General features: G+C 41.9%; 1 protein-coding gene across 6 annotated transcripts in view; it reads left to right on the top strand.

The window, feature by feature from the left end:
- The window catches only part of MRAP2 (melanocortin 2 receptor accessory protein 2), a 63,634-nt gene that overhangs the window by 29,714 nt on the left and 15,285 nt on the right, over positions 1 to 18,635 (top strand). For all 6 annotated transcript variants that reach the window (NM_001099393.1, XM_005200924.5, XM_024996857.2 and 3 more), the window contains one exon: positions 9,891 to 9,990. In NM_001099393.1, the coding sequence (NP_001092863.1) occupies positions 9,891 to 9,990 (100 nt within the window). The remainder of the gene's footprint in view (positions 1 to 9,890; positions 9,991 to 18,635) is intronic.

Below are 18,635 nucleotides of genomic sequence, written 5' to 3'. Positions count from 1 at the left end.
ATCCTTCAGCCCTGCTGGGTTTCTGGGACTGTGGAAAGCAGTCTGTCTGTGTTTTTTCTTTTTTTTTTTTGTCTGTGTTTTTTCATGATAAAGGACCAGAAGAGTTCACGATCATTCCCAACTCTGTGTTATAGGCATGAATTGTGCTTCATGTTATTGGAGTAATTAATCATCTAGCACAGAGCAAGGAAATATAATTCTATGAAAGGGTACTGTTCACCTCTAGTCATAACTGCCTGCTGACTGGCAAGCATGAAACAGCTGTTTCCTTAAGCAGAGTTGACATGAGCAGAAACTGCTGCCCATTCCCGGGCCCTGTCGTGGTTACCCTGTAAATATCCTAGAGATGTTTGGCTGTTTCAGAATGAATGTCCACAGTACTATAAAAGTGGTAGGTCCTTTACTGAACCAGATGAATGGGACATGTTTAAGAAATACAAGAGGATTAGAATTGAAGATGAATGTGGCCAAGGAAGTGCTTTCACTCCTTTCATATTTTCTGGCCTCTGCCTCTCTGAGCTGTCTTGGCATCATGATCTCTCACCCCTACTTGCTGCTCCATTGCAAGGTGGACTTTCTAGTTTTTTCCAGCTTCATTGAGATATAATTGACAAATAAAATTGTCATATATTTATACAATAAATAAAATAATGATACATTGTGTATATTGTGAGAGGATTCTCTCCATCAACTTAATTAACATTTCTATCACCTCAGGTATATATATTTGATTGTTTATCCATCGGTAAGAACATTTAGGTTCTACTCTCTTGCCAACTGTACAAGATAATATTATCAACTATACTTTCCATGTTACACGTCAGGTCCCCAGACCTTATTCATCTTATAGCTGAAAAATTTGTACTCTTTTTACCAACCTCTCCCGATTTCCCCACCCTTCAGCCTCTGGCAACCACTTTTCCACTCTCTGTTTCTTTGAGTTCGACTTCTCTTTTAAAGTCTACATATAAGTGATATCATGCTCTAATTGTCTTTCTCTAACTAGCTTATCTCACTTTATATAATGCCTTCCAGTTTCACCCTTATTGTCATAAATAACAATATTTCCTTCTTAAAGGCTGAATAATACTCAAATATCTATCATCTATCACATTTTCTTAGTCCATTCATCAGTGAATGGACAGTGAGATTGTTTCCATACCTTGGCTATTATGAATAATGCTGCAATGAACAGGAGAGTACAGATACCCTCTTCAAGGTAATGCTTTCATTTCCTTTGGCTCTATTTCCAAAAGTGGAAAAGCTGGATCTTATGGTAGTTCTGTTTTAATTTCTTGAGGAACTTCATACATAGTGGCTATACCAGTTACATTCCTACCAACAGTGTACAAGGGTTATCTTTTCTCCATATCCTCACCAACATTTGTTCTCTCTTGTCTTTTTTGATTCTAACAGGGGTGAGATGATATCTCTTTGAGGTTTTGAACTGCATTTCCCTAATGATTGGCGATGTTGAATACATTTTCACGTGCCTGTAACATTTGGATATTGTCTGCGGAAATATGTCTGTTCAGGCCCTTTGCCCATATTTTAATTGGGTTTATTTTGCTACTGAGTTATACGAGTCCCTTGTATAATTTGGATGTTAAACTCTTACCAGATATGTGGTTTGCATATGTCTTCTCCTATTCCATAGGTGACCTTTTCACTTTATTGATGGTTTCCAATGGTAAAGCATCTACCTGCAATGCAGGAGATCCAGGTTCAATCCCTGGGTCAGGAAGATCCCCTGGAGAAGGAAGTGGCAACCCACTCCAGTACTCTTGCCTGGAAAATCCCATGGACGGAGGAGCCTGGTAGGCTACAGTCCATAGGGTTGCAAAGAGTCCGACAGGGCTGAGCAACCTCACTTTCACTTTGCTATGCAGAAGCTATTTAGTTTAATGTAGTCCTACTTGTTTATTTTTCTTTTGTTGCCTTTGCTTTGGGTGTTAAATCCAAAAAATCATTACTAAGAGTGATATCAAAGAGCTTACTCCTATATTTATGACCCTTATTTTGAACTCTCACTAAGATCTATTTCTAGAGATTTATCTTGTTCTTTTGTTTGGAACATATTCCTCTATTTCTTCCTTCTTCTTGACTCTCTGTGTTGGTTTCTGTGCATTAGCTAAAACAGCCACTTCTTCCAGTCTTAAAGGAGTGGCATGTAGGAAATGTTTTGTGAGAAGCCCTGGCCACCAGAGCTAGGCACTCAAGGAAACTCAAGCCCTGTATGGGCTGCGCAGTGGGCAGAGTGCTTGCCCAGCCCAGCTGTGGCTTGCAGCTGTGACACAGGGGTGGGTGGGGCTCCCAGGGGCGCACCCCTACTGACACTAGCAGGTTAGAGGGAGAGTTCTAAGATGGCACCCACCAGCCCTGGAATTAGCAAGGTAGAATGAGATCATAAAAATGGCATCTGCCAATGTGTCCATCACCGGAAAGAGTCCCAGCAAATTTGTGCCTCTCCAGCAGAAGATTTAAGATTAGTTAGTGGGTCTCCTTTCCGAATAGTCCAAGTGATTTTCAAATTGGTGTTTTGTACTAGGTCCCCGGGTGAGGGAGTCTGTGCACGAGCCCTTTAAACATATTCTCCATTCCCTACAGAGCTCTGTTTTTCCTGAAAGTAACACCCATTGGTTTTTTAAAGTCAACCATTTTGGGGGCTTGTTTTTCCTAGGCAGGATCGGCGATCTGGGATGCTTTTGATGGAACTCAGACCCCTCTCACCTTAGAGAAGAGTTCTGTATTTTTGAGATCTCTCCCAATTGTGGATTGCTGCACCTAGGATGGAGTTTTTTTCTGTTTGTTTGTTTGTTTTTTTTTTTTGGTGAGACTGTGTTTCTGCCTCTGCTAACTGTCTCAGTGCTGTCTTTTTATCCTTTGTCATAGAGGCTCTGATTGTTCAGTTTTCAGGTCTTTTCTGAGGAAAGTATCCCTGTGTAGTTGTAGTTGTATGTCCCTAGGAGAAGGTGAATTTGGGACCTTCTTACACTGCTATCTTGAACTGCCTCCAGTGGGGCTCCAGATGTGTGGTCCAGATCCTTCCTCAGGGAGGATGAGAATTGGGGCTTACCTCTGATTGCATGATGCTCTGCTGGGGGTGGGGTTAATGGCAGGAGATGACTCAGCCTTTCTTACTGATTTGAAGGTGGGTACTTTCTCATTTGTCAGATGTGTAGGAGTCATTCAGCTAGCTTCTGGAACTCTTTCAGAGGGAACTGCTCCATATGTAGCCATATATTCCATGTGTCTGTGGGAAGAGGGGACCACAGGAGCCTCCCAAGCCTCCATCTTGGTCGACCCCCAGTTCCAGCTAATTAAGTTTTAGACTTTTCCTCACCCCTGATTGCAGGAAGGACCACAAGAGCCTGGCTTCACCTGTAGGTCCTGAGGGTCTGGATGCTGCTGATTGCTGGTGGCTGTGGTTGAGCAACTCCTGGACCATTAGAGGGACAGGGGCAGTGATAGCTGGCTGGTTCCTGCCTTCTGGTCTCCATCGATGGGGTTGTAAAGGGTTTGGAGTTAAAAATTTCCTATATCAGGAGCTTTCTATTTTTGTTCCTTAAAAAGCATTAACTAAATCACATATCCTTTACCCCTGAAGTGAATAGTAATAATCAAATGCTTTCACACACTCCTTTGTTGTTATTTTCTGCTCAGTAGTTCTTATGGAAGTAAAAGAAAAGCACGTGTAATCTGTTAGGATGTACTCTCATCCATTATCTGATGGAGGGCTATTGCTGTCAGGGTGTGAATCACCCTCCTTAATTTGCTTTGATTCTTTAATCCGTTATTTTTCTGGAACAGTCTGTGGGTAAGGATACTTGCTGTTAAGGATTTTAATTAAATCCTTAATTAAAATTAATTGAGGGGCAATTGACTGGGCAAATCACCATATGTTTTCCTGTAATCTAAGTTTTTATAACTTCATGACACAGATTTTATTTTTGTGTCATTTTGCTTCTGCCTCTTTTTCTTAGTTTAAAGGACAATACTGCTGTAATTTTGGTTGGGGCATTTCCAGGGAAGTTGAAAATCTCTTTGGGGCATATTACATTTAGAGATGATTATAGCTGGAAAAAATTCCTGCAAAATATAGGCAGAAATGTAGGCATTACTTACACATTTTACTTACTATACCATTAAGAAGGAGAGCTTTTTGTCAGTGTTAGCATTCATTTTAGGCAAAAAACAGAAATTCCTAGGTAAGTCTTTACTATTTTGATATAAGAGATCTGATTAGAGGCTCTTAGCTTCCAGAACAAACTCCAAGACATACAGGAAAATAAGTCAATTATTGTACTGTGTACCTTTAGGATTAGTGTCTTCCATTTTAAAAAGCTGTTATTCTGGGCTTCATGTGCATCTCCTTATTTTGCTGAGAAAAATTCAAAGCCAATTAGGTGCAAGTTGAAAAGAATGAAAATCAGTCACTTCAAGGAGAAGCGTTTAGGAAGATAGGAGAGACCATAACAGTTATCTTTTTACTTTACCTGTGATGGGTTGTTCTTAGCAACAATAGTTACATCTCTAGTTAGACTAAGTTCTCCTGCCTGCTGAAATTAAGATCCTATCTCTATAGGGTCTTTCATCTGAGAAACAACCTCTGATGATCATTGTAAATTCTCCTTTTGCCTTCAGTTTCGAATCTGGTAATAAACTTTATAACTATCTGAAGTGGACCTGTATCTGACATACATTTGGTACCAGAAAAATGGACATTCATTCATCCATTCATTCTATACGTATTTATTGAGCACCTGTTATTTGCAGCACTATTTTTGTTAATAAATTTAATTGAAGGATAATTGCTTTCCAATATTGTGATGGCTTTTGCCATACATCAACATGAATCGCCCACAGGTACACATGCATCCCCTCCATCCTGAATCCCCCTCCTGTGTTCCTCCCCACACTATCCTTCTGGGTTGTCCCAGAGTGCCAGTTTTGGGTGCCCTTCTTTATGCATCAAACTTGCACTGGTCATCCATTTACATATGGTAACGTACATGTTTCAGTGCTGTTCTCTCAAATCACCCCACCCTCACCTTCTCCCACTGAGTCCAAAAGTCTGTTCTTTACATCTGTGTCTCCTTTGCGTGCAGCCCCATGTTAAGTAATGGAGGTACAGCAGTGAACAGAAAAGAAAAAAGCCCGTCTCTTATGGATCTTGCATTCTACTCAGAGAGACAGATAGTAAACAAATAGACAAACTATGCCAGATGGTGATAAAAGATAAAGTAGGGAAAGGAGGTGTGAAGTGTGGAGGTGAAAGTATAGATAGAACGGCCATGGAAGGCCTTCCTGAGAAGGAGAAATATGAAAAAATGCCTAAAGGAAGTGAGAGATTGAGCTATAAGATACCTGGGGAAGAACATTACAGAAAATGCCCCATGGTTTGCAGTAAGACCTGTGATTGTGAGCACAGCAGACACAAGTGCTGGAAGCCCACTGTTGACTCCTTGCAAGGAGTAGTCCATACCACAGAACTGATCCTAACACCTTAGGAACCAGAATCGGTATGAGGACAGTGCTTGCTCTGGTGTCCTGAGCCCTGTCTTTCAAATTAAGCAGTAACCCTTGCTTTTCATACAACCACGAGATGGAAAGGTCACAATATATTCTTTTTTAAAATTTTTTATTATATTGGACTATAGCTGATTTGGGCTTCCCTGGTAGCTCAGCTGGTACCAAATCAACCCAATTCAATTCCTTGGTTGGGAAGTTCCCCTGGAGAAGGGATAGGCGACCCACTCCAGTATTCTTGGGCTTCCCTGGTGGCTCAGATGGTAAAGAATCTGCCTGCAATGCAGGAGACCTGGGTTCAGTCCCTAGGTTGGGAAGATCCCCTGGAGGAGGGCATGGCAACCCACTCTAGTATTCTGGCCTGAAGAATCCCTGTGGACAGAGAAGCCTGGCAGGCTACAGTCCATGGGGCTGCAAAGAGTTTGGCCAAAAACAAACTTCTTGGCCAACCTAACGCAATTTTGTGTTAGTTTCAGATGACCATCAAAGTGATTCAGTTACACAGATACCTGTTGCTTTTCAAATTCTTTTTCCATTTACATTACTACAAGATATTTAGCAGAGTTCCCTGTGCTGTACAGTAGGTCTTTGTTGGTTATCTATGTTATACACAGTAGTGAGTGTATGTTAATCCCAAACTCCCAATTTACCCCTCCCCTCCTCCTTTCTCTTTTGGTAACCATCAGTTTGTTTTCTCAGTCTGTAAGTCTGTTTCTGTTTTATAAATAAGTTAATTTGTATCATTTTTTTTTATATTTCATGTATAACCATTACAATATTTGTCTTTCTCTGACTTACTTCACTTAGTATGATCATCACATTATTGCATTCTTTTTAATGGCTGAGTAATATTCCGTTGTGTATATGTACCACATCTTTATCCATTCATCTGTTAATGGACACTGAGTTTGCTTCCACGTCTTGGCTGTTGTAAACAGTGCTGCAGTTGAATATTGGGGTGCATGTATTCTTTCAAACCATGGTTTTCTCTGGATATTTGCCCAGGAGTGGGATTGCTGGATCATATGGTAGCTCTATTTTTAGTTTTTTAAGGAACCTCCATACTTAAGTGGAGGTTAAGCCACTCCAACTTCATAGTGGCTATGCATTCTCACCAGCAGTGTAGAAAGGTTCCCTTTCTCCACACCGTTTCTGGTATTTATTGTTTGTAAACTTTTAATGATGGCCATTCTGACTGGTGGTGGGGGTGGGGGGAATGGGATGGGATAGTTACTCTCATCCTCCCCTAGATTGGAGAACATAATGTATGGAAAAACAGATCATAGCAGTGAAAACCGTGCAGCTGTCAGCTCTCTTGTTTGATTCCTTTCACTAGAGGTCAGACAAAGGGACAGTTATTTTATTATGATGCATTCTATCTGGAATTCCCCTGGGCAGTTTTCTCTTACTGTACTCTCTTGCTGTAATGGTCTCTAAGTAGCTCAGTCTCTAGACAGGACAGAAGTAGCTGTTTGGCTGTATTAGAAACCCCCGTGGAAGGCTTTTCCTTAACCAACCAGGTTTCTTGGAGCCCCCACTCACTGTATGTAAACCTCTGTTCTGACTTCCTCCTGAGAAAGGGTACTCTGGGGAAGACCAGAGGCTCTGTATTCCTCTTTTCACTGAAATGCTTGTGGCCATGAAATGACATAGAAATAAAACTTCAAGAGAGTTTGGTTGTTCCTGGAATGAGATGGAGCTCTCTGAAATTCTCTGAAAGGGGCTCAGAGTGAGAAAGTTATCTGGGCTTGGGCCGCGTGTCAGAGGATGAGGTAGAGGAGAATTAACAGAGATAATCTGAGGAAGCAGAATTTCCTCTGGGGGAAAATGTGAGTAAGCAAAGCTACTTAAAGCATATTGTCATGAGAAACGTGGATTCCACATTATCAAGAGAATGCGTGAAAATGCCACTGGACCATGGGGATTCTAAAATTCTAACCACAGCTCTCCTCATTCCCACTCTCCTCTCTCTCGTGACGACTTTGCTGAGGGCTGAGACCCTCTCGGGTCCCACGTTATTGTTGCTTTTTGATCAGCTCCCTGGGTCACTAGAAAGCCGGGGTAAGGGACTGGGCTGGGTTAAAGGCACACTCCTCTACCTGTGACCACCCTAGGCTAGGGGGCTGGAGGACACATGGGGATCCAGCCACCATTGGCAGTGTGAGAGCTGTCCTCATGCGAACCCCTCCCTAGTAAACAGATTTGAAAATGAATCAACATGACTAAATTCTCAACCGAGGACTTACATAACGCTGGCAGGTCATTTTAGAATTGGCTTTTGCTATTCAGGCAGTTGATGAAGTAGAGGAGGCTGAGCTGTCATTTATCTGCAAAATGATGCTTTGCAGTCTGTGCCCCCATAACTGAGATGCTATTGTTACATGTTAATTGCTTTTGTACACATGTGTTTTTTGGTATTTGTCCTTATGTCTTGTTAGGCTTCATTTCCATTAGTTTTTAAGGTAAAGTCTACAATTCCTGTTTCTCAGGCACTCTTAACCCTGGGCAAGATAAATTGGTTTTGCATCCAGAGTACTGAATAAATGCCATTGAATGAACTGGGGCTCTGTAACAACTTAAGGGGCGGGAAGGGGTAGGTGGTGGGAGGGAGAATCAAGAAGGAGGGGAAATATGTATACTTATAGCTGATTCATGTTGATGTATGGCAGAAACTAACACAATATTATAAAGCAATTATCCTTCAATTAAAAATAAATAATTTTTTAAAATGTCGTTAAATAAAGGTTGTTACCCTCTAGGCAATAGTATATTTAGAATAAAAGTAAGAATTATGCAAAGCAACTTGCTAATCTGACTTCTTCATATTAGAAAAAGTGCTATATACACATAATTCAATTAGAATAATGCTTTGTATTTAAACACATTTAGTGTATAAGTTCTGTTCACCTTTTTAAAAATTGCTAGGCATCCTCACTGTATTGCCATGTAGGTAAACTTCTTTGAATAGATCAGAAAATGTAAAATAGTTTAACCCCGTTGCTTCCCCCAAACTTAAGACCTTATGATGAATGTGCCAGGTTGTGTAGACAGCTCAGTCTCAGCCCCATGTGAGAGACACACACTAGTGACTATTACCTGTGATAGGATCAAGGAGGGACCTGTGTAGAGAAGCACAGACAGAAAAATCATGGGGTTCACAGGAGGGAGCAGGCACATCATTTGGGGAGATTAGGCTTTCTGAAGGAGTTGATGTAGGGAATGCGCTTTGAATGAGGGATAGACTTTCATTATCTCCAGTTTGGGGAAAGTTGCTCCAGCCAGGTGAAGGTATGGGCCCCTGAAAAGGTGTGAGTATTAAGAAACTATGCCTAAGGGTTCAGGCAAATACAGGAATACAGTGTCGCCTAGACTGGTTGGAAGCATGAGTTTTAAAGTAAGGATCAACTGGGAGAAAATGACCAATTAAACAATCAGATCAGATCAGATCAGATCAGTCGCTCAGTCGTGTCCGACTCTTTGCGACCCCATGAATCGCAGCACGCCAGGCCTCCCTGTCCATCACCAACTCCCAGAGTTCACTCAGACTCACGTCCATTGAGTCAGTGATACCATCCAGCCATCTCATCCTCTGTCGTCCCCTTCTCCTCCTGCCCCCAATCCCTCCCAGCATCAGATTCTTTTCCAGTGAGTCAACTCTTCGCATGAGGTGGCCAAAGTACTGGAGTTTCAGCTTTAGCATCATAGACTGCAAATGTGAGCTACCTTCTTCTCAGATGCCAGATATTGTAAAAGTGCTTTGTATATTGAATCTGTTCTCATGTGGAAAAGGTCAATTCTATTTTTGTTGAAGTATTTTTTGTGAAAGAGCAATATTATCAGAGGTACGATAAAGCAGATTCTATTAGAAATGAGGCCCAGGCAAAGACCGAAGGCAGAAGAGCACTCAGGAGGCCATTTGTATGTTCTTTGAAGGATGTAGTGAAGACGTGAGTTATGCCAGCATGAACATGAGTGAAAAAACAAAACTGGGTTGAGTTTAATCAGATGTCATTTTAAGCTTCATCCTGTAGTTTCTGCTAAAAATTGGATTTTCTAACTCAAGACACTTCAGTCTTGAGGACTTAGACAGCCTGATTCCGTCTTAAATTCTTCCATCGGGATGTAGAACCAAGAGTCAGGAAGGCTGGCATCTCCGAGTGTTACCTGAGTCAGGAGCCTGCAGACATGGACTCTTCCCTCATTCCTTGTATTAACTGTTCCCTGTTGTCCGATAGTTCAAGGTTGTCTCAGAAGACTGTGACCATCCTCTCTCATTTCATGTATCAAAAAGCACAGATTCCTTGAATGTTTAAATTTTATGTTGCTATGAAATACTAATCCCAGTGTTAACTGTCTTACAGATTCCATTGTGATTGGATTTTGGGTTGGCCTTGCAGTCTTTGTGATTTTTATGTTTTTTGTGCTGACTCTGCTGACCAAGACAGGAGCCCCACACCAAGAGTAAGTTTGGGCTGTTTCTAAATGTCTGTTAAACCCCACAGGGACTTGAAGAAACAGAAACAGTATCCAGGGGGTGGGGTTGCTTCTAATGGGTGGAGAGCTGGATTTGCTGTCCAGACCCAGGTGCTGGTTGGGTGGGACCTGTTTTCCTCCTGGCACTCTGCCTCTTGCTTCTGAGGCTTCTTCTCAAGTGAACCCTCGTGCACCTGGGTTTCTTGGTCTTTCCTGTAGTCTTAATGCTGATCCTGGCTTGATGTTTATTTTGAAAGATTACTAATTAGGATGGATTTTCTCCTTATTCCCAAAAGAATTTAGGTGACTCACCAGACTGAAAACGATGAAAAAGGACAATAACAAAAATAGGATGAAAGCTAGCTTAAAAAACATTTCAAGGAGCAGAGAAATGATACTCGACTAAATTGTTTAATTATTCACTGAATTCAGCACTTAATTTCCTCAAAATGAGATAAAGGATTATAAAATTTTCATGATGTGGTAAAGAACATCTGTGATGGGCTTTGGATTTATGGAGGAAATGATTGCATGGATGCTTAATGAGTGTTGAATAACATCAAAACATAATTGGTAAGTTATGGTTTGCAAAAACTCAGAAATGTTTTAGAGACTTTTTAAAATCCCAACTCTTCCAAAAAAAGGAAAAAATAACAACTTGTTTGATACCTTGTCAGTCAGTTCCAGAAGGCAACAGATAGCATATTCAAATTAGGTAATTAGAAGAGCTTTTAAAAAAATTAATGTTCTTATTGAAATATGTTGTGTTAATTTCTGCTCTACAGCAGAGTGACTCAGTTACACACATATTTCTGTTTTTTTAGTATTCTTTTCCATAATGGTTTATCCCAGGATACTGAATGTGGTTCTCTGTTTTATACAGTAGGATATTTCTTTTTATCCATTCTATATCTATTAGCTTGCATTTACTAGTCCCAAACTCCCAGTCCATTCCTCTGTTACCTTGGCAACCACAAGGCAATATCTATAAGTCTATTTCTGTTTCATAGATAGGTTCATTTGGGCCATATTTTAGATTCCACATATAAGTGATGTCATATGGTATTTGTCTTTTTCTTTCTGACTTACTTCACTTAGTATGATAATCTCTAGTTGCATTGATGTTGCTGCAAAATGGCATTATTGCATTCTTTTTTATGGCTGAGTAATATTCCATTGGATATATGTACCACATCTTCACTATCCATTCATCCCTTGATGGACATTTAGGTTGTCTCTGTATCTCAGCTGTTGTGAATAGTACTGCTGTGAACATAGGGGTGCGTGTATCTTTTTTAATTAGAGCCTTTGACAAATGGACTAGTCACAAGTTGTGGCCTGGGAAGAGAGCAGCCCCTCTTCCTGGATGGGGCAGGATGCCAGGGCTCAGAACACTGAGGAGTAGATGCCCAAATCTGAAGGGCCCTGATTGTCTTTCAGGAGCCCTGCAGAGAGACTGGCTGAGAGGAGCAATGACCCAGGTCAAGGGACACAGCCCAGTGTAACCTCTTAGGGAGGGAGCCTCCGATAAATACCCAGACCTGTCTTTCCCCATCTCTCCCCTTTCTCACCACTGCTCCCCGCTGGCTGAGCACCCCACCACTACCAGTGGCCAAAGCCTACATCAGAGGTCAGTTTCCCAGGGCACAGAGCAGGGTGGGGAAGGGTAGGGAATGACCTGGGAGACTAAATGGAAGAAAGTGAGCTCAAATCCTCACATTTCCATTCAATGTCTCCCTTCATCCTCACAGCCTAGCAGTGGTGTTCTCATTGTATCTCATCACACAGTCTGCAGTGTCTGCTGTTCAGTCTTCAGCCTGCACTTGAACTCTAACAACTAGTCATAGATAAAGGGAACAGTTCTGCCCATCACATAGCTGTTTTCAGACATTAAGGTCTGGGAGAAAAATTCAAACACATGTTAAATGAACGTAAAAGACCATTATATTGAAGGCTATGGAGATGGATGGTTGAGAATCTCTGGAATAGCCACTAAAAAAATATGAACTTTCCCTTTTCTGTCTCCTTGTTTTTGTAAACATCTGCATATGTCTTTGCTTCAGCATATTAGTCCAAGGAGTTTAGAAATATGGTGTAGATTATAGCAGTAGTAAAAGAAGCTGAGGACAAACTCAAGTTATAGCACATCTGGTAGAGTGATTGGGGAATAGTAAACCCCTTTATCTTCCTTCTCTTCAGATAGCCAGATGGACCTTTGCATGGTTATTGAGATGTACTTGTTTGATATAAGATGCACGTGATTTCATAGATGGGAACACCCTAGCTCAAAAGGGAGCATGACTTCCTGTAATGAGTAATTTTGTGTTTGTCTAGGCCATGATATTTGGTGAAACATTATTCTAGATGTTTCTGTGATGGTTTTTTTTTTAGGTGAGATCAGTCTTTTAGGAAGACTGATCATCCTCCATAATGAGGGTGGGGCCTCATCCAACTGCAAAAGGCGTTCCTAGAAACAGATGGACCTCTGTCTAGCAAAAAGGAATTCTGGCAAAGGACTGCCTTCAGACTCAGACTGCAGCTCTTCCCTGTGTCTTCAGCCTGTCCAAACCCTACAGATTTTGGACTTGCCTGTCTCCACCATCACATGAACCAATTTCTTAAACTAAATCTGTCCCCACCTCACCCTGAATGGATAGATAGATAGATAGATATAGAAATAAATGTGCACAGGCACATACACACACACACACACACACACACACACACTCACACACTCACACACTCACACATACACACCCAAACACCCCTGTTGGTTCTGTTTCTCTGGATAACACTGACTAATACATTGACTTAACATTTCACGTTGACCCTGGGTAGCTGAGGCTTGTTTTTCCCCTTTTCCAGTTGGCAGTTTGTCCTTCTAATAGATGATTTCTCTTTTGATGGTGATTCTTAGTCATCTCAAAGAACAGGGGTCATTGTAATCCTACATGCTTTTGGTGAGGTTAAGGAGCAAGTTTGACCTTTTTATTTTTACTTTTAATGAAACAATGGATGAGCCCTCAGGGCCACACTTTAAATGTTTTTCTGAAGCAGTGTAAGACATGCATTTGGCTGTAGTATATCCAAATGAAACTGAATGATACAGACATATGGAAAAATCCCTAAATGGAGCAGTTAACAATGGTTTTATATCTTAGTAAACTTGACATTTATTTGGCAGGAAATATTTTTTGTAAAATAGACATTATCCAAGCAGCCAACTTTAAAATAAAACAGTCAGTTTTAAGTTTGCCCCTGATAATTAGACATGGAGGACATAATGATAAATCACTGAGAATAATGCTAAGAACATTTTTTGACATTTACCATCTGTCAGGGTCTGTTAATCACTTTATAGTATAATCTCACTAAGTTCTCACTGAAAGATGAAGTAAATCACATAGGATTTATCCTGTAAAATCTCACCTTACAGATGAGAAAAAAGAGACTGAATCACTCATATAAGGATTCACAGGTTTTAAAAAAATTATGCATATTAAAAAGCAGAGACATTGCTTTGCCAACAAATGTCCATATAGTCAAAGCTATGGTTTTCTCAGTAGTCATGTATGGATGTCAGAGCTGGACCATAAAGAAGTCTGAGTGCTGAAGAATTGATACTTTTGAACTGTGGTGTTGGAGAAGACTCTTGAAGAGTCCCTTTGACTATAAGGAGATCAAACCAGTCAATCCTAAAGGAAATCAGTCCTGAATATTCATTGGAAGGACTGATGCTGAAACTGAAGCTCCAATACTTTGACCACTTGATGCGAAGGGCCAATTCATTAGAAAAGACCCTGATTCTGGGAAAGATTGAAGGCAGGAGGAGAAGGGAACGACAGAGGACAAGATGATTAGATGGCATCACAGACTCAATGGACATGAGTTTGCGCAAGCTCCGGGAGACAGTGAAAGGAAAGCCTGGCGTGCTGCAGTCCATGGGGTCTCAAAGAGCCAGACACAACTCAGCGACTGAACAACAACAACAAATGGAGCCAAGCCTCAAACTAAAGTCTCTTTGAAGCTCCTGTTGTTACCCCTACATTAAATGACTTCATATCAGTAATATTAAATCTTTTTCTCTTACAGCAAAGATATTAGCAAGCAATAAGATTTGTTTTCTTTTATCACATATTGGATCAAGTATGGGCTCTGGAGTCAAACATTTCCAGATTTACTGGAATGATTTACTGGATTCTTAGTCTGTCTGTGGCTCAAAGGGTAAAGCGTCTGCCTGCAATGCGGGAGACCCGCGTTCAATCCCTGGGTCGGGAAGATCCCCTGGAGAAGGAAATGGCAACCCACTCCAATATTCTTGCCTGGAGAAACCCATGGACAGAGGAACCTGGTAGGCTACAGTTCATGGGGTCGCAAAGAGTGGAACACAACTGAGCAACTTCACTTTAGCCTCTCTGTACTTGATGATTCCTCACTTGTAAAAATAAAGTAGTATCTGCCTCCTCGGGGTACTGTAAAGATTGAGTGAACTGATGCCTATAGAACTGCTAGTATGCACTAGCCTCACAGCAGGCAGCCCTCAGTGAAGGTTAGTCCTCCCCTGCATGGCTCATGGCATCCTGGGGAGAGCAGAGGGCTGCAGGTAAAGAGTAGGAAGGAATAGAAGATTCTCCTCCTCCCACAGGACAGCCAGGCCCTAAGCTTTCATGTTGGAGCTACATGTGCCAAATGTGACTCGTTCTACCCTGGCTTCACCTCACCTTGGGTATGTCTCTCAGAAAAAGTTGTTTTTCAGTTGCTCAATCGTGTCCAACTCTTTCCAACCCCATGGACTGCAGCATGCCAGGCTGAACTATCTCCCAGAGTTTACTCAAATTCATGTGCATTGAGTCGATGATGCCACCCAACCATCTCATCCTCTGTCGTACACTTCTCCTCCTGCCCTCAATCTTTTCCCACATCAGGGTCTTTTTCAATGAGTTGGCTCTTCACATCATGTGGCCATAGTATTGGAGCTTCATCTTCAGCATCAATCCTTCCAATGAATTTTCAGGACTGACTTCCTTTAGGATGGACTGGTTTGATCTCCTTGCAGTTTAAGGGACTATCAAGAGTCTTTTCCAGTACCACAGTTTGAAAGCATCAGTTCTTTGGCACTCAGCCTTCTTTAAGGTCCAATTCTCACATCTATACATGACTACTGGGAAAACCATAGCTTTGACTCTATGGACCTTTGTTGGCAAAGTGATGTCTTTGTGTGAAGAAAGAGTAAGATGATTTTAGAAAGGAGACTAAGTAGAGAGTCTTAGTCATGGCTCGAATGTCTGAATTCTAACAGCTTTAGGTAACAAGCTCTCTGGATTGTGGGTCACAAAGAACAATTGCTTCAAGTAAGATATCAGGCAGCATCCTTTTGGAATATGACTCAGTTCAGTTCAGTTCAGTCGCTCAGTCATGTCTGACTCTTTGCAACCCCGTGGACTACAGCACGCCAGGCCTCCCTGTCCATTACCAACTCCCGGAGATTTGGTTATGTCTCTCAGAAAAAGTTGTTTTCTTTGGTGCTCAGCTTTCTTTATAGTCCAACTCTCACATTCATACATGACTACTAGAAAAACCATAGCCTTGACTCTCACATTCATACATGACTACTAGAAAAACCATAGCCTTGACTAGACAGACCTTTGTTGGCAAAGTAATGTCTCTGTTTTTTAATATGCTGTCTGGGTTGGTCATAACTTTCCTTCCAAGGAGCAAGCATCTTTCAGTTTCATGGCTGCAGTCACCATCTGCACTGTTTCCACTGTTTCCCTATCTATTTGCCATGAAGTGATGTGATCAGATGCCATGATCATAGTTTTCTGAATGTTGAGTTTTAAGCCAGCTTCTTCACTCTCCTTTTTCACTTTCATCAAGAGGCTCTTTAGTTCTTCTTCACTTTCTGCCATAAGGATGGTGTCATCTGCATATGTGAGGTTATTGATATTTCTCCCGGCAGTCTTGATTCCAGCTTGTGCTTCAGCCAGTCCAACATTTCTCACGATGTACTCTGCATATAAGTTAAATAAGCAGGGTCACAATATACAGCCTTGACATACTCCTTTCCCAACTTGGAACCAGTCTGTTGTTCCACGTCCATTTCTAACTGTTGCTTCTTGACCTGCATACAGATTTCTCAGGAGACAGGTCAGGTGGTCTGGTATTCCCATCTCTTTCAGAATTTCCCACAGTTTATTGTGATCTACACAGTCAAAGGCTTTTGTGTAGTTAATAAAATAGTAGATGTTTTTTTGGAACTTTCTTGCTTTTTTGATGATCCAACGGATGTTGGCAATTTGATCTCTGGTTCCTCTGCCATTTCTAAATCCAGCTTGAACATCTGGAACTTCTCAGTTCATGTACTGTTGAAGCCTGGATTGGAGAATTTTGAGCATCACTTCTGAGTAAGGCCCCCACTCAGAATTGACTAGTGTTGAATCAGCCACTTAGTTCTATCTTTTTCTCCATGGAGACATCCTAGGCAGACTAAATTGCTGACCTATGGAAAGAGTGCATGAATCCCCTTGGAAGGAGTAGGACATAAGGATGGCAAATAGGCTTCTTCCCTTAAGTTTACAACTTGGGATCATTTTAGCATCAGAACTTCAATTCCAGAGTCACTGCCTACTCAGTGGCTTCTGTTAAGGAGAGGATGTGTCATAATGAGATTATGAGACAGGCGTAAACAGCTCTCTAAATCTCACTGTAATGCAACACAGGTTTACACTGTATTCAAGCTACATCTCTTCTGAGGGTTGGCAAGGGGTGGACCGATGCTTCTTCATCGTAGCTGCAGTGTTTCTAAGGTTCATCCTCCTGAATTGCTGTGACAAGCAGTGGGGCACGTGGAGAACTCATACCTGCTGGTCTGTTCTTCAGCCAGGAAGTGGCACGCATCCCTTCCTCTCACAGCTCATTGGCCAGGACTGGCCACACCCATCTGACCACCCGGCTGGGGAGGGTAATCTGTGTGCCCAGGAGGAGACTCAGATAAGGGTGAGTGCTGGTAAAGCAGAGATCAGAGGGAGAAGGACTCTTATAAAGCTGCCATCATGCCTTTTTAAAAAGCTTTTAGGTCTAAGAAGTAGCTTTAATGGGGATTATTTTCCCATGGAATATCTCCTGTTGTATGGAGTGGGTGGACCCTCTCACTTGAGTCCTTTATAGACAGGACAAAAAGAATCATTTTTCCTGTGCTTTCTCCACTGAGGAGCCATTTACTCTCTTTGCCGTCTTGTTAAAGCACCGTAATTGCCGCATTGTCATAAATCTGCCAGAGAGAAGGAGTAAGGGAAAGAGTTGGGTTGCATTTTATGTTGAATATTTTATACTTCTTAAAAAAATAAAGATCAACTCTCAGACATCGTACACCTCAGATATCCTCATTTTGTGTAGCCTTTGCTAAGTGCACTTGTCTAGGTGGGGATGGTCTCTTTTTTAGGGATGAGGACGGTATTGCTCATGATCTTGCAAAAATGGAAATTGCATCTTACCTGGAGTTGCAGTTTACCTAGGTACGATTCTCACCCAAGCATGGGTACAGCGCACCTAAAAGCTAACAGCTGGAGATAATGACCAAGGTCACAGGAACCAGCTGAACGCAGACATAGCAGGTTGTTCCTCAGGAAGATCTGTTATTCTGAGAGGTCTCCATATATCAACAGGTAAAAAATCCAACTGCTTTACATGTCTGATTCAAGTTATACACCTTTATTCAGGAGTTCCTTTTAATTCTTCATCAATTAAGAGGTATTTCCTGAGTGCACAGCTATGACTTGCCCAGACATGCTGAGGGTCATTCTAAGGTAGTATAGTCTTTCCTCAGAGACTGACATCTCCCTGGCAAGTCAGAACTACCAATGAAAGCAACCAAGAGGCACTTACACACACACACACACACACACACACACACACACACACAAGGGTTTGGTTGGTGCCTCTGCTAGGGCATGAAGCTCTCAGGACAGGTTATGGCTCCAGAAATAGTTATTATCATTTTCTCACCGGTGGTTCATCTCAAGAGTTTTCACTCTTAGTAGGTCTTTGTTTGGCTTAGTGAAAGTGAAGTCGCTCAGTCATGTCCGACTCTTTGCTCCACTCCTGTGGACTGTAGCCTACCAGGCTTCTCCATCCATGGGATTCTCCAGGCAAGAATACTGGAGTGGGTTACCATTTCCTTCTCCAAGGGATCTTCCCAACCCAGGGATTGAACCCGGGTATCCCGCATTGGAGGCAGACACTTTAACCTCTGAGCCACCAGGGAAGCCCATTGTTTGGCTTATGCATCTCTAAAAGTCCACTGGAAGTCCCTGCCAGAAATCGTAGGTGCCTGCTGGACTGCCCACCACTTTTTTGAGTGGAGTAAGCCTGAGAGTAGTGAGGGCTTGCTATGACTGAGCAGTAGGCAGCCCATTTGTAAAAACTCATTATAAATCTGTAAAATTCCTAAGGGAGTAACGCAGAGCCTTACGGGTGTTTTCCCTCAGCCAGTGAAAGTGGCAGAAGTCTGATCTCCTGACTTGATTTGTCTTAGGGTCACAGAGGAAGGAGCATGTCCCTGAATACTGGAGGTGGCTGTGCCTTTCACAGGAATCAGGGCTCCTGAACACCTGCAGATACAACTGTCCAGGGTA

Source organism: Bos taurus, chromosome 9 (genome assembly GCF_002263795.3).
Source record: "Bos taurus isolate L1 Dominette 01449 registration number 42190680 breed Hereford chromosome 9, ARS-UCD2.0, whole genome shotgun sequence".
In the NCBI taxonomy this organism is placed as follows: domain Eukaryota; kingdom Metazoa; phylum Chordata; class Mammalia; order Artiodactyla; family Bovidae; genus Bos; species Bos taurus.
Note: the sequence above shows the minus strand (reverse complement) of the source record. Positions and strands in the feature narration are given on the sequence as shown.